This window comes from Chrysemys picta, chromosome 2 (genome assembly GCF_011386835.1).
Source record: "Chrysemys picta bellii isolate R12L10 chromosome 2, ASM1138683v2, whole genome shotgun sequence".
Classification (NCBI taxonomy): domain Eukaryota; kingdom Metazoa; phylum Chordata; order Testudines; family Emydidae; genus Chrysemys; species Chrysemys picta.
In genome coordinates, this window is record NC_088792.1 from 196,607,759 (window position 1) to 196,623,567 (window position 15,809).

General features: G+C 43.4%; 2 protein-coding genes across 4 annotated transcripts in view; one reads left to right on the forward strand and one right to left on the reverse strand.

The window, feature by feature from the left end:
- Window positions 1–15,809, reverse strand: part of CCDC102B (coiled-coil domain containing 102B) — a 362,186-nt gene that overhangs the window by 260,950 nt on the left and 85,427 nt on the right. The window lies entirely within an intron of this gene.
- LOC135981674 (uncharacterized) lies at window positions 793–2,874 on the forward strand. Its single transcript, XM_065585185.1, has 2 exons — window positions 793–1,207; window positions 2,204–2,874. The coding sequence occupies exons 1-2, from the start codon at window positions 805–807 to the stop codon at window positions 2,677–2,679; spliced, it is 879 nt and encodes a 292-aa protein (XP_065441257.1). The 5' UTR covers window positions 793–804; the 3' UTR covers window positions 2,680–2,874.

Below are 15,809 nucleotides of genomic sequence, written 5' to 3' on the forward strand. Positions count from 1 at the left end.
GTGGATCCAAATTTTTACCCAGTGACCTAACAATGCCGGACAATCCATAGCTTCCTATAAAATATGTCTTGCTGCTTATTTCCATTTGAATTTAGATGATCTATGTTACTACATATTATGAAGGCATTAAGTATCAGAGGGGTAGCTGTGTTAGTCTGAATCTCTAAAAAGCAACAGAGGGTCTTGCGTCTGATGAAGTGGGCATTCACCCACGAAAGCTTATGCTCCAATACTTCTGTTAGGCCTGGTCTACACTAGGCGTTTATGTCGAAGTTAGCGCCGTTACATCGAATTAACCCTGCACCCGTCCACACTGCGATGCTCTATGTTCGACATAGAGGTCTCTTTAATTCGACTTCTGTACTCCTCCCCGACGAGGGGAGTAGCGCTAAATTCGACATGGCCATGTCGAATTAGGCTAGGTGTGGATGGAAATCGACGCTAATAGCTCCGGGAGCTATCCCACAGTGCACCACTCTGTTGACGCTCTGGACAGCAGTACGAGCTCGGATGCTCTGACCAGCCACACAGGAAAAGCCCCGGGAAAATTTGAATTCCTTTTCCTGTTTGGCCAGTTTGAATCTCATTTCCTGTCTGGACATCGTGGCGATCACAGCAGCACTGGCAACGATGCAGAGCTCTCCAGCAGTGATGGCCGTGCAGTCTGTGAATAGAAAGAAGGCCCCAGCATGGACTGATCGGGAAGTCTTGGATCTGATCGCTATGTGGGGCGATGAGTCCGTGCTTTCTGAGCTGCGCTCCAAGAAATGGAATGCAAAGATCTATGAGAAGATCTCTAAAGACATGTCAGAGAGAGGATACAGCCGGGATGCAAGGCAGTGCCGCGTGAAAATCAAGGAGCTGAGACCAGGCTACCAGAAGACCAAAGAGGCAAACGGACGCTCCGGATCCCATCCCCAGACATCTCGTTTCTACGAGGCACTGCATTCCATCCTCGGTGCGGCCGCCACCACTACCCCACCAGTGACCGTGGACTCTGAGGATGGGATAGTGTCCATGGCCGGTTCCTCGGACATGTTAGGGGACGGGGAAGATGAGGAAGGAGATGAGGAGGGCGAGGCAGTCGGCAGCGCTCACAACGCTGATTTCCCCGACAGCCAGGATCTCTTCATCACCCTTACAGAGATCCCCTACCAAGCGTCCCCAGCCGTTACCCCGGACACAGAATCTGGGGAAGGATCAGCCAGTAAGTGTTGTAAACATCTAAACATTTATTTTTAACAGAACAGGAATATTAACAATTAAAAGAATGGGTTGTTCATGATTACTTTGCCCTAGGCGCTTAACGGTTCAGTCATGGGCAGTGCAAGTTTTGAAAAAAAATCTAGCAATGTCCGGTTTTCCGTGATTGTCCTGCCCAAGCCGCTCTACTGTTTAGTCCCTGCTACTGCAGCTACAGTAAAATGCGGTCTATATGTCCGGGGATAGAGCAGTAATCCTCCTGGGACATCTCAATGAAGCTCTCCTGGAGGTAATTGGAAAGCCGTTGCATGAGGTTCCTGGGGAGAGCGGCCTTATTGGGTCCTCCGAAGTACGACACGTTGCCGCGCCACGAGACTATCAAGTACTCGGGAATCATTGCTCTGCACAGCAGGGCGGCATATAGCCCTGGTCTTTGGAGGCTTTCCCGGAGCATTCTCTCTCTCTCTCGCTCTCAGAGATCCTCATCAGGGTGATGTCGCTCATGGTGACCTGCTTTGAATTAGGTAGGGGAATGTTAGTGTTGGGACTGCTTGCCCGTTCCTTTACAGAACTGTAACCGCTGGTTTGCAGCCATGCGGTGGAGGCGGGAGAGGGGCAGCCGAAAGGGATCGTTCCCGGGGACAGCCGCGAGGGGGTGGGACAGGGGCAGAGTTCCCGCTTGCCGGATTGCTGGCAGCAGGGACTGACATTGCTTTAAATGTGAAATGAGGCCAGTGGTAATATAAAAGTTTTAAACTGCCACAAGTCTACGGCTTACCATGTCTGCCTGCAACAGAAATTCCCTTGTGCTGCCCCGCTTCTCAAATGTGCTGTGCAAGACCCCAGGCACTGAATGCGAAGGCCGAGAATTCGACCTTGTGCTGAGTGCGCATGTGATAGGTGCTGTGCATGGTCTTGTTCACAGAGAAAGACTATGTTCTTTGTTCACAACTACATTTATCTTTCTGAGGAATTCACTCCCTTTTTCCCATTTCCACAGCCCCATCTGCGACTGTCTCACAACCTAGCCTGGCATCACACTCCCAGAGGCTAGCGCAGATTAGGCGTAGGAAGAAGAGGACACGGGAGGACATGTTCTCGGAGCTTATGGCCTGTTCCCGAGCCCAGGCAGCACAGCAGACCCAGTGGCGGGAGAACTTGACCCAAATGCACCAAGCAAACATGGATCGGGAGGAGAGGTGGCGGCAGGAAGACCAGCAGGCGACTCAAACGCTGCTTGGACTACTGAGGGAGCAAACAGACACGCTCCGGCGCCTTGTGGATGTTCTTCAGGAACGGAGGCAGGAGGACAGAGCCCCGCTGCAGTCTATCTCTAACCGCCCTCCCCCGCCACCAAGTCCCATACCCACCTCACCCAAAGTGCAAAGAAGGAGAGGCGGCAGAGTCCGTGCTAACTCTCACTCCACCCCTGCAGAGAGCTCTAGTAGCAGAAGGCTCTCATTCCCCAAAATTTGAAAAGTTCTTTCCTTCCCATCTGACACAAGCCCCCGTCCAAGTTTCACCTCCCAGTTCCATGTGTAGTTGATAATAAAAAATACGTTTCTGTTAACTACTGTTTCAATCATGTTCTTTTGGAGGAGGAGGGGAAAGGGGGTTGGTAATTGGACAGGACAGTCACCTTTGGCAGGGTACATAGGCGGGGGCAGGTACAGCAGCAGGGCACATACACAGTGCAGTGATGCAGTGACTAGTTACCCTGGTTAGTCTGGGAGGTGGTTTTCATGTTATGTGGTGGGGGGTGGGTTGCTCTGTGACTTTGTGGCGGGGGAGGGCAGTTACAGATCTTAAGCGGCGGTCCTTATGCAGGATCACAGAGCCACGCAGCAGGGGATCTGTAACCGTCCTCCCCCTGCCACAAAGTCACATAGCCCCCCCATACACACAGTCCCGATCAGGAGGGGTGACAGGCTCCGTTGAAACAACCATCCCACCGCAGCGGAGCCTGTCAATCCTTGAGTTTAGAAGCTTCATTCGCGTCACTACACTACACCCGCTCCGCACCACAGTCTGCGTCCCAGTTTTAAAAAATTCCCGCGAAAACAGTATTAAAGAAAACGGTGTGCATTAACAAAGTAGAACTATTTTTATTTCGAAACGTGTGTTGGAAGGGGGGTGAAGGGGGTATGTAACTGGATAGGATAGTCAACATTAACTGGGTAAAGAAACGGGGGCAGGTTCAGCTTCTCTGTACACAAACTTTAAAGTCACAGGTTACCCTGCTCACTGAGGAACTTAGCTTTCAAAGCCTCCCGGATGCACAGCGCTTCCCGCTGGTCTCTTCTAATCGCCCGGCTGTCTGGCTGTGCGTAATCAGCAGCCAGGCTATTTTCCTCAACCTCCCACCCCGCCATAAAGGTCTCCCCCTTGCTCTCACAGAGATTGTGGAGCACACAGCAAGCTGCAATAACAATGGGGATATTGGTTTTGCTGAGATCACAGCGAGTCAGTAAGCTTCTCCATCTCCCCTTGAGACGGCCAAAAGCACACTCCACCACCATTCTGCACTTGCTCAGCCGGTAGTTGAAGAGTTCTTTTTCACTGTCCAGGGCGCCAGTATAGGGCTTCATGAGCCAGGGCATTAGCGGGTAGGCTGGGTCCCCGAGGATGACTATAGGCATCTCCACATCCCCAACAGTTATTTTGTGGTCCGGGAAGTAAATACCTTGCTGCAGCCGTCTAAACAGACCAGAGTTCCTGAAAACACGAGCGTCATGAACCTTGCCCGGCCATCCCACGTAGATGTTGGTAAAACGTCCCCTGTGGTCCACCAGTGCTTGCAGCACCATGAAAAAGTAGCCCTTTTGGTTAATGTACTGGGTGGCCTGGTGGTCCGGTGCCAGGATAGGGATGTGAGTTCCATCTATGGCCTCACCGCAGTTTGGGAATCCCATCGCTGCGAAGCCATCTATGATCGCCTCCACGTTTCCCAGGGTCACTACCTTTGGCAGCAGTACATCAACGATTGCCTTCGCTACTTGCATCACAACAACCCCCACGGTAGATTTGCCCACCCCAAACTGGTTCGAGACTGACCGGTAGCTGTCTGGCGTTGCAAGCTTCCAGAGGGCTATGGCCACTCGCTTCTGGACAGTCAGTGCAGCTCGCAACCGGGTGTCATTGCGCTTCAGGGCAGGGGACAGCAACTCACAAAGTTCCAGGAAAGTTCCCTTCCGCATGCGAAAGTTTCGCAGCCACTGGGATTCATCCCAGACCTGCAGCACTATGCGGTCCCACCACTCAGTGCTTGTTTCCCGTGCCCAGAATCGCCGTTCCACGGCATCAACATGACCCATTGCCACCGTGATGTCCTCGGCGCTGGGTCCCGTGCTTTCTGAGAGGTCTGTGCTACTCTCAGACTTCAGGCCATCACCGCGGTGCCGTAGCCTCCTCGCCTGACTTTTCTGCATCTGCCTCAGGGAAAGCTGTATGATAAGCTGCGAGGCGTTGAGAGCGGCCACAACTGCAGCGATGGTCGCAGCGTGCTCCATGCTTGCAGTGCTGTGGCGTCCGCGCTGTCAATGACTGGAAAAGTGCGCGAACTGATTTCCCGCCGGCGCTTTCAGGGAGGGAGGGCGGGAGTGATGGACGGATGACGACAGTTACCCAAAAGCACCCTGGACACATTTTGTTACCCAGAAGGCTTTTGCGGCTACACCCAGAATTCCAATGGGCAGAGGGGACTGCGGGAACTGTGGGATAGCTGACCACAGTGCACCGCTTCGAATGTCGACGCTTTCACCGTTAGTGTGGACTCACAAAGTCGAATTACTGTCCTTAGTGTGGACACACACGTTCGACTTTGCAATATCGATTCCAAAAATTCGATGCAAGTAAAATCGAACTACTCTCGTAGTGTAGACAAGGCCTTAGTCTTAAAGGTGTCACAGGACCCTCTGTTGCTTTTTATGAAGGCATTGAAACTGCTCATTTCATATAGGGGCTGGGCATCTCTGATAGATAAGGAGTTTAACTTCCTTCTCTGCATACATATATTTTCCTTCCCTCAAAGCACACATACAGGTGGATTAATAGTCGTTCTACAGGATATAGGTCTATTAGGCAAATTGTAACATTTAAAGAATGCTGCAAACCACTTCTAAAATAGTTTTTGTTAAATGTAAGGCAAAACAAAAATGCAGGGTGGTCTGGTGTGCTTTTGAGTGAAGGGGTTTTGGATGACCTGAACAACTTCCTTATGGTTTTGCTACTCATGAGTAATGCAGTCATTCCCAACTTTTGCCTACAAAACTTTATACACAGCTATGTCTCTATTGCAATGAGAGCAAAGTGGGGTAAGGAAGAGAAAATATTTTAAATCTCAAAGTGAACCATTTCTTCCTCTAAAAAAAGAAGCTATCTACTTGAGGGCACTGGCCGGATCAATGGCTATTACACAAATCAGAATACTCTGTGATATCCATCAGGATATCGTATCATCTGTCATTTGTGTTTCTAATCTATCCATGGAAGAATTGTAACCAATTATAACATCAGAGTATTTCAAAACCACTTTCTTTGAATCACTCTAATATTATCACTGATGAAATCTGTCTGTGTTGATACATACTCAGTTGGATGAAGTCCAAAACAAAGAGTGCACTCTTATTAGAATGGCATACTACATGGTCACAGAGAATGACAGCCCCTTTGCCAACCTGCAAGCTCACTGTAATTAGTCTGAATACATCTAACCAGTCACCTATAACCAATTTTTTAATAGAAAACTTCATAAAGTTATGGTTGTTTGTAAGAAAATTGCCTGATCTAGTGTTAGAGCCTGATACCCGTTATATAACACATAAGGTTATTGGTGTCATGTATATATTTTATTTATTATTTGTATTGCAGTAGCACCTAGGGATTCTACTCAGGGACCAGGAACTAATTTTGCTAGGTGCTGTACAAACACAGAACAACAAGAAGATAGCCCTTGCTCCATAGACATTAAAGTCCGAGCATAAGACAAGACAACTGGTGGACAAGACAGATAGGGGAGCACAAGGAAACGGTGAGCTAACACTGGCCATCCTGACACACAGTCACCTCAGTACACCGTTATTTCTCTGATTATTTCATCTGGGACATGGCAGATACAAAGGTTGCTGGAAAATGGTCTTTGTTTCCAACACTTGGACCCCAGATTTAGCAGAGAAAATACGTCCAAAATGAAACCTTCTCTGGCCTGACTTTTGGATTGTATTGCTTTGAAGTTCCAGAGTAGACATGTTTTATTTTATCTCTTCTACCATCCAGAAGAGTATTCAGTGTTGAGCAGTAATTTAATGACTATGTTTTTCTTTACATTTTTCAGTTTCTGTAGCAAGTAATATTATAGAATCCTAAATGGGGGAAACAAAAAATATTCCCTACAGGATTGCTCAGTACTATTACTTATCAGTTTTGACTAACTTCCCTCCAAGTTCCAATTTTACTTTTCAAACTGATGTAGCAAAATTCCTAGCTTTATGTTACAAACTTCACAGTGCTGAAGCCACGGGGAAAAGTTCTCAGAATTATTTCTCAAAAGGAATGTTGGTAAAAGAACCTTCAGGCACCCATCATGGGATTTGACTTCATGACTGATGAATTTTATCCTCTTCAACAAGAAATATTTTGGGAACAGCAGATTTGGTACAGTTTAGTTTACATTGTCCTGAGTTGGCTGCTTACACACAGGGATATTATGTCAACAGTTGAACACCTTTTTAAAAGATCAAGTTTGCACTCAAATAACCTCTTTGATTGTTTTTAAGTGTTTTCATAACCTGTGTCTCAAGCTTGCAATTTTAGTGTCATTTTAGACTTAATCCCTCTTCCTCAACACATTATAACCAAATTGTATTTTTTCCTCCACCACGATATATTGAATACCCAACCCTTCTTTTTTTCCCCGATTGTTAAAAACACTGGCCTGTGGCGTGATCATTTGTCTGATCAAATTCCTTCCTTAGATTGGACCCTATACATCGCCCTTCATTTGTGTGCCACAATCTATCTTATGTTTCCAGTCTAAAACACAGGGTGGATACAGTGATCACCTTCAATGCATATATTACTGGTTTCAGTCAGATTCTTCACTTAAGTATAGGGAGACTCCAAAACACAGATGACCACAATGTCCAGCTAAAGAGGCAGAATGTAAGAGATGCCACAAAAATGGAACTTTTACAATTGTTTGCAGATATTGGAACACAGGTATTAAGGTTATGTGCTGTTCAGGAAAGACAGAAATAAAAGGTAAAGATGATGGAGTAGCATTGCATATTAGTGACAAGGTAAACTGTAAAGAAACAAGAAGTGATGGAATAGCTAAAACATTCTGTTTGGGTCAAAATGACTTTGTGAAAGAAAGGCTCCACTGGGATAGCCCTGAGGCTCCACTGGGATAGCGATTGGGGTCTGCTACAGACTCCCAGGACCTGATCTGGATATAGATAGAGACATCTTTAATATTGTCAATTAAATAAATACTACAGGGAATTATGAGATTATGGGAGACTAATTTCCCATATATAGATTGGAGGACAAGTGCTACTAATAATAGTAGGGGCCAAATATTCCTGGATGTGATAGCCAACAGATTTTTTCTTCAAGTAGTCAATGAACCAACAAAAGGTGATGCCATTTTAGCTTTAGTATTAGAAAGTACTGAGGACCTCTTAGCAGAACTGATTGTAGGGGAAAACCTTGGTTTGAGTGATCATGAGTTAATCAAGTTACACTAAATGGAAAGACCATCAAAAATAGGTCTGGAACTAAGGAAATTGATTTCAAAAGGGAAAACATTAAAACATTAAGGGAATTAGTCAGGGAAGTGAACTGGACTGAAGAACTCAAGGATCTGAATGTAGAGGAGGATGATAAAGACCCTGAAGGGTCACTTGCTGGTTTGAACTATGGTAAATGGGAGATTCTCTGTAACTTGACATGTTTAAATCATGATTTGAGGACTTCAGTAACTCAGCTACAGGTTTTGGGTGTGATTCTGTGTCCTGCAATGTGCGGGAGGTAAGACTAGATGATCAGGATTGTCCCCTTCTGGCCTTAAAGTCTGAGTCGATGAGGTGACCAAAAGTAGTGGAAACAATCCAAGAGGTAGTGTTATCATAAAATGACTGAGTCCATACTTGTAGGGACTATATCCTCAATAGAACAGACAAAACCTAAACATGAAAGAATCTAAAATAGGAAAACCTTACATTTAAAGTTGATACTGAGGCAGCAGTCAACAACAGCAACAACAACAAAAGATTATAATTGCTCTCAGAACGCAGATCCACAAAGACCAAATAAGATTTTACATCAGGGGTCAGCAGCTCACCAATCAGAGTAATCCACTGGCAGGCCGCAAAACATTTTGTTTACATTGACCATCTGCAGGCACGGTTGTCTGCAGCTCCCAGTGGCCGTGGTTTGCCATTCCCGGCCATTGGGATCTGCAGGAAGCGGCAGCCAGCATGTCCAGGAGGCCTACATCGCTTTCCGCAGCCCCCAGTTGGGGCTCGTGCCTGTGGATAGTCAACATAAACAAAATGTCTCATGGCCCACCAGCAGATTACCCTGATGGGCTGCGTGCCAGAGGTTGCCGACCCCTGTTCTACATGGAGCTAGTAACACCACACTAGATGTTTGTGGCCAGTTCCTTGGGAAACTGGAGAAAAGACAGAAAGATCTTCAAGAACTAATATATGTAATACAAGGACTAAACTCCTCTAGAAGGGCTGCCCTCAGTGCAAGACTACACCTAGTAGAGATATTAAGCATTAATTGCAAAAGCAAAACTCATCAGGGAGATGTATCAATGTCTTCACAAAGCTAGGAAAGCTTTCAGGGAGAATAAATTAAAATTGATGCCATCAGCAACTTCCTTTGCTCTCATAGCCCCACATTGCATATGTGTACCCTTGCTAGAGTAAGTTAAAGATGAATTGAAGAAAAAGGAAGCTAAGGGGGTTCTGTCCAGAGAGAAGAGCGCATTGACTGGTGTGTGGGGGTTGTTATAGTACTGAAGCCCAATATGGAAATCTGCATTTTTGTGGGCCTTATACAACTTAATAAAAGCATGTGTAGAGAAAGTGATATACTTTCCACAGTTGATCAGACATGAGTTCTGTTACCAGACGCCAAATGTCAGTGGATTGGGTTCGTAGATGGTCAGGCCTAGTGGTCAGAGTCCAAATATCAGAGCCAAGGGTTGAGTCATAGTCAGGAATTGGAACCAGATCACCAGGAGTCAGAGAAGGCAGGAGCAGGATTTGTTCTGAGGCAGGAGCAAGGCTTGAACAGAATAGGAACAAAGCTGGATGCAGGGCAGGATGAAGGCTGGATGCAGGGTAGGATCTGGGCTGGAGCTGTGGAAGAGCAAAACAGGAGCAGGGCTTGGAGAGATGAGCACAGGAAGGCAGAGATCCCATGTGTGTGTGTGTGTGTGTTAAGCAGTCAGTAAGCTACTGCTGCTGCTAGGTTTACTAACTGGCCTGTTGGCTTCCTCAGCCAATCAGGCAGGGGAGCCTAGCTGGCAAATTAGGGCATCAAAAGTACTGAGCAAGCACAGCTGAGGACCTTACTCCTGATACCAAAACATTCTCAAAATTAGATGCTATAGCAGACTTCTGGAAAATATCCCTTGATAAAGAATCTACAACATTAACTACATCCATCAGCTTGTTTGGAAGGTACTCTTTCAGTCAGCTTCCATTTGCAGATCTTCAGCACCAGAACATTTCCAGAAAAGAATCTCTCAGATTGTGTCTAGTTTGCCTAGCATCCTTTGCCACACAGATGATGTATTGGAATATGAGAGAGATAAAAAATGTGCTGAGCAACTACTTGCAATTTTAAGATGTTTCCAACAAGCTGGCCTTACTCTGAATTAGAAATGTGAATTTGGAAAGCAGCAGATAAAATTGGTAAGACACATAATTCACATACAGGGAATTCAGCTGCATTCAGACAAACTGAAGGCCTTACTTGTCTTACCTGAACTCAAAGATGTCTCTGCTGTAAGAAGATTCCTTGGCATGACAAATCATTGTGGGAATTTCTTATCAAATTTACCTCATCTAACAAAACCTTTAAGAGATCTCAGTGGTCACAACAGATGGATCTGGGGGAGCACACAACAAACCCACATTTAATAAAATAAAAAGTACTGTCATCTCCACCTGTTTTGGCACAATATTCTGCAAACTATCCAGTAACAGTAGCAGCAGCTGCATCTTCATTTAGTTAAGAGCAGCGCTCACTAAAAAGCAACAAGAAACAGACCAGAGACCTATTGAATTAATATCAAGAAGTCTCTCAGAAATCAAGAAGCAGTAAGCTCAAGTGAGAAAGGAAGATCTAGCAGTCACTTGAGCCACTGAAGAATCAGTGCACATCTGTCTGGCTTGGATTTTAACATAGAGACAGACCATAAACCTTTATTGACATTTTTCGGTTCAAAAGCACTGGACAACCTTCTGAGTGTCAAAGATTTTGACAACGCCTGATGCAATTTTCTTTCAACATTGAACACATATCAGAGAAAGCACTCATAGCAGCAGTCACTCTATCTGAAGTCCCAATTAAGCAACCACCAATAAAAGAACAGGCTTTAGAGAAAGATGTCAAACTCTACATTGAACTTGTTCTGATGGCAATTCCACAATCTGCCAGATGACTTCAGCAAATTAGACATCAACAATGGAAGGCTGAGACTTGCCAAAAATGTTCTCCTTTGGCAGAGTTGAGTTGTGGGCTGAAGGCGTCAACTTTCAACTGGTCTCTTACCATATTGACAAGTCTAAACTGCCCTTCATATGGTCAGAGGTCTGCTTCTGAAAGGATGGGGCATTTTTATCCCTATGGTACTTCAAAAAGAGATGCTCTCCAAAATTTGTGAGGGACACTTAGGTATGAACAAGTGCAGGGCTCAAATGCAATTAATATGGTGTCCTGGTCTGAGTTGGCAAATTTAGACCTTAGTAGGAGGGCTGCTAGGTATATAACAAGGAGAAAATCACCAGACCATGACAGCGAGGAACAGTAGATTTGTTTTCCTGGAAAGGACATACATACATTGTAGACACCAATTACTTCTCCACATATATTAAGTTGGCTATATTTACACAGACCTCATCAGTACAGGTCATCAGAAACCAAAGTCAATATTTGCAAGACATGGAGCTCCAGAAGTTCTCATATCTGATTATGTGCCTCAATTTTAATTCTTTGAACAGGATTTTGATTTTGAATATTGTACTAACAGCCACATTATCCTCAAAGCAACAGTGAGGTGGAGGGCAAAGTGCAGACTTGAGAAAGTCTTCCACAAAAATCAGTGGAACTGTATAAGGCACTCATGGCATTTCAATCAGCACTGATTGCATCTGGATTATCTCCAGCAGAACTTCCGATCAGAAGATAACTAAAGACTCTAAGTGGCCTGACCTGAACGAATTTCGAAAACAGGATGCTGAAATAACTTTCGGCAACAACAAAACGTCGGTGTTTGTCACAGAACAAAAGTGCTACTTCAACTGAAATCAGACATCTGGAACTGTTCAGAATTTGACAGAAACTCCCATACCCTGCTGAGTGGAGACGCCAAAAGGACTTATCCCGAGGAATTGGGTTCATCTTCGGTATTTCCCCAACACAAAGAGAATCTGAGACCTGTGGTACTCTGTCAGGAAGTGAGCCCCTGCCACAAGGGCTCCACACACAAAACACAACAGAAGTGAGAACTTGGTGTGGAGGACTGATTAGACCCTCCTTATAGACTTGATCGTTAGAATATTGTTCATTCCTATTTAAAAGGAATTGATAAGGGGACATAATTCTGTAAATAGTTTTAAGGAATTTGAAGTTTATTTTGAATTGTTGTGTGCATACACACTGGGTTGTAATTTAAGTTTTAATCTCTTTATTATCAAGAAAGGAAGATATGGTGTGGTTATAGAGTTCTTCGTCCTCCACATTTATCAGAGGCCAGGATGTGTTGCTGCAGAGAGTTTAATAAAGGAAGGAACTTCACAGTCAGGGAGTTCTTTAGTTATTGCTTAAGACATACCTCTTTACGTGTTTATACTCTCACACTACATCCATGTTCAAGACCACAGTTACACACATGCTTAAAGTTAATCACACGTTTAGTGCTCATTGAAGTCATGGGTGTACCCACGTTAGATATCTGCTTAAGTACTTTCTTGACAAAGGGCCTAAGTCCTGAACAGATGGATGTAAACACATACTCAAGTACTTTCCTGAATTGGAAATGTAATGAGGAAATGTAAGTTAACTTTTTTCCCTGGGTCTACTAGTGCATCCTATCTTATTTGTATCTGTCTTTTTTAGCTGAATGCTCTTCAGTGCAGGGATTGTCCTTCATTATGTTTCTTGAATTAAGAATATTATTGGCAATTAACAAATAATAATGATAATAACGCTTTTAATTTATTCAACAACCAAAAAACCTCCAACATGTTAAACCCTATTATTATGGCCCATCATTTTCCCAAATCCTGTACACACAGTTTAAAATTACCTTACAACAAAATGTCTTGTACAATATGCTCAGTTTGCCATATTTCTATGTATAAATGAGATTTAAAATTGGATTAGTATGATTTAATTTTCTAATTGCATTTCTTTTTTGCCTTGAGCTGCACATAATTATTATAGTCCAAACCCAAGAATAATCTATATGAACATTCTATATGGTTTTAGTAGAATTTAAAGTGTGCTCTACGGCAGTCAAGAAAAGAATTAGAATGAACTAATCCTTGGAGGGGACCTTTAAAAATGATAAAGGACTCAAACAAAATCCTTAGAATCTGACAAGCTATCATTTACTTGAAGAATCAGCACTTCTGTATGTGTGAAACCATAGAATATTTCTCTTTGCTACTGTACACTGACAAGTGAGGTTTTCATCCAATGGAACAAAAACAAATCCATGTATTAGTTTTTTCCTGATCTGTACAGTCTCGGAGTGTGGGGGGGGAAACTGACCCACATCTGAATTTTTATGTTCCTCAGCTTTGCAAGGGAAAATTGGAACCACTGATGTTCATTCCAAGTGGGATTTTTACAAACATTAGCATGCTTTTCTTGTAGTCGATTGGATTATGACAGACGAACCCAGCAGGGGTGGCAGCAGCAATAGGTTACACAAACTGCGTTGAAAAACCTATGTAAATGGCAAAGATTGTTTTAGGCAAAGGGATTATAGCAATTATTTCTTCTAATTTAATTTTAAATCTCACAGGGCGGCTGCTTTGGAGCATTCTTAACCAAAAGATCTGAAGCTAAGCAAGAGCTTTCATCCCTTAATTTGCCTCAGTGACATCCTAGCTTTACAAGAATTTAAGATGCCTGTTCATTAATTCCCACATGTGTTTCGAGGTTCAATAATAGACATTTGGTTTATATTTCAAAGAAGAGTAACTTGTTTCCATTGAGAACAACTTTTTTAAAAGGCTCTTGAAACAGTTATAAATTGTGGGGTTTGCCCTTTCATTTAAGTAAAGTTGAAATGACAGAGAAGTGTGGTATTTATAGAGAGTTTTCATGATCTGAGGCTGGTTTGGTTTGTATTATGGTTGTTTGTTTGTTTAAAAAAAAACACTTTACCACAATCTTCTCCCTGACATACGGGACTCGAACAGTTCTTAGGGAGTTGAGTCCAACTTGCGCAAATCTTTCCTACTATCGAACAGTTGTCAAAATGAGTTTTCCTTTTTTGGGCAATATGCCTTCGTGTGTGTGTTGGGGTGGGGGAGCATGAATCTTGAAGTTAGCAAAACCCTCCACCTGTGCTACACAGCAAAACAGTGTTTTCAGCAAAGAAGCATTACAGTAATTGGATGAGTCTTAAAAGAACCTTAATTCTCCAAACCAACAACAAGCAACCTTGGATACTTGATTTACCTATTGAATTTCAGTTTCTCAGTACATACGTTCCACTAGGGCCAGACTGTGATATCCTTACTTATGCTGAACAGCACCTCACTTATTAATAATTATTTGAATTGTGGAACAGACCCAGTCATGGACTAGGATCCCATTCTGCTAGGTGCCATATGAACACTGAAGAAAAAGATGGTCACTGCCCCAGCGTGATAACAATCTAAGTATAAGACAAGAGTCAACTGATGGATATAGACAGACATAGGAGCACAAGGAAACAAGCAATTTCAAGAGTTGCCTCTTATTTCAACAGGATGAGTTGTGGAATAAAGTACTATTCAATTTAGCTAAGGGGGAGCATAATCCAGCCCTATATTATTAAACAAGTAACAAATGTTACTCAAGCATAGTACAAGTCACTACCTAAAATTATTTTAGTAATTTAGAATAGAATTGCCAGAAGAACTATCCGACTGAACTTATATCAACAGTTAGTAGCAGCAAATAAATAAATAATGCATTGCATTTACAAAGCACCTTCTACAACAGGCACAAAACGCTTTACAAATTATGTGCCCATTAAATATTTTACTATATACCTAATGCACAAGTTAAATTAAGCTCAGAGGGGATCCATCTCTTCCCCCAAGATCACACAATGAGTCAGCGACAGTTGGGAATAGAATCTCGGTCTGCTCAAACCTCTATATAATATTCCCCGACTACAAGGGAAGTACATTTCTCTTATTGGAGTCGGATGAGATTCTTGTGTATATAAACAACATTCTAAAGGACTCCTCTGCCTGTTTGTTATTTGGCCAGCTCTGCAAAGGTCAAAGAATATTGCAGTTATGATGGCATATATAAGAAAACTCAACAATTTATTACATTTCAGGAAATTAAAAAGATAATGCTTCTTTTGCAAAGGCCAAGTGTGAGGCTGGGTAGATAAAGCAGATTTAAGAACTTTAAGCAATAAACAGGATGGAACTGAGCAGAGACTTGTAATCCATGTTCTGAGGTCCTGCATAGCCCTTTCTAGTGGGTGGCTGACATGCTGGCTCCCACTGATTTGGAGATTTGAAAGACTTCTATTGGGATGCCAGATCCCTAAAATAGCTTATGTTCACTATTCACAATCACTAGCAGTGTGAGCTAACTGTAAAGATCTAAGCTACCACAAACAATGAAGTGATCCTTATACTTCAGCCAACTGCAAGAAAATTCACATATAGGGACAGGCAAGCTATCCTCCTGAATAAGTATCTGTGACAGAATGTACCTGTCAAAACTGCTTCCCCACTCTGAACTTTAGGGTACAAATATGGGGGCTGCATGAAACTTCTAAGCTTAACTACCAGCTTAGATCTGGTCCGCTGCCACCACTCCCAAAGTGCTAATTCCCTTCCCTCGGTAGCCTTGAGAGACTCTTCACCAATTCCCTGGTGAATACAGATCCAAACCCCTTGGATCTTAAAACAAGGAAAAATCAATCAGGTTCTTAAAAAGAAGGCTTTTAATTAAAGAAAAAGGTAAAAATCATCTCTGTAAAATCAGGATGAGAAATAACTTTACAGGGTAATCAAACTTAAAGAGCCCAGAGGACCCCCCTCTAGCCTTAGGTTCAAAGTTAGAGCAAACAGAGGTAAACACCCTGGTAAAAGGTACATTTACAAGTTGAGAAAACAAAGATA

What these genes read in the sequence shown, in the direction of transcription:
- LOC135981674 (XM_065585185.1), top strand. Translation starts at nt 805, where the DNA reads ATGTCAGAGAGAGGATACAGCCGGGATGCAAGGCAGTGCCGCGTGAAA. An exon ending in ATCTGGGGAAGGATCAGCCA is followed by an intron (nt 1,208 to 2,203) that starts GTAAGTGTTGTA and finishes CCATTTCCACAG; the next exon opens with CCCCATCTGCGACTGTCTCA.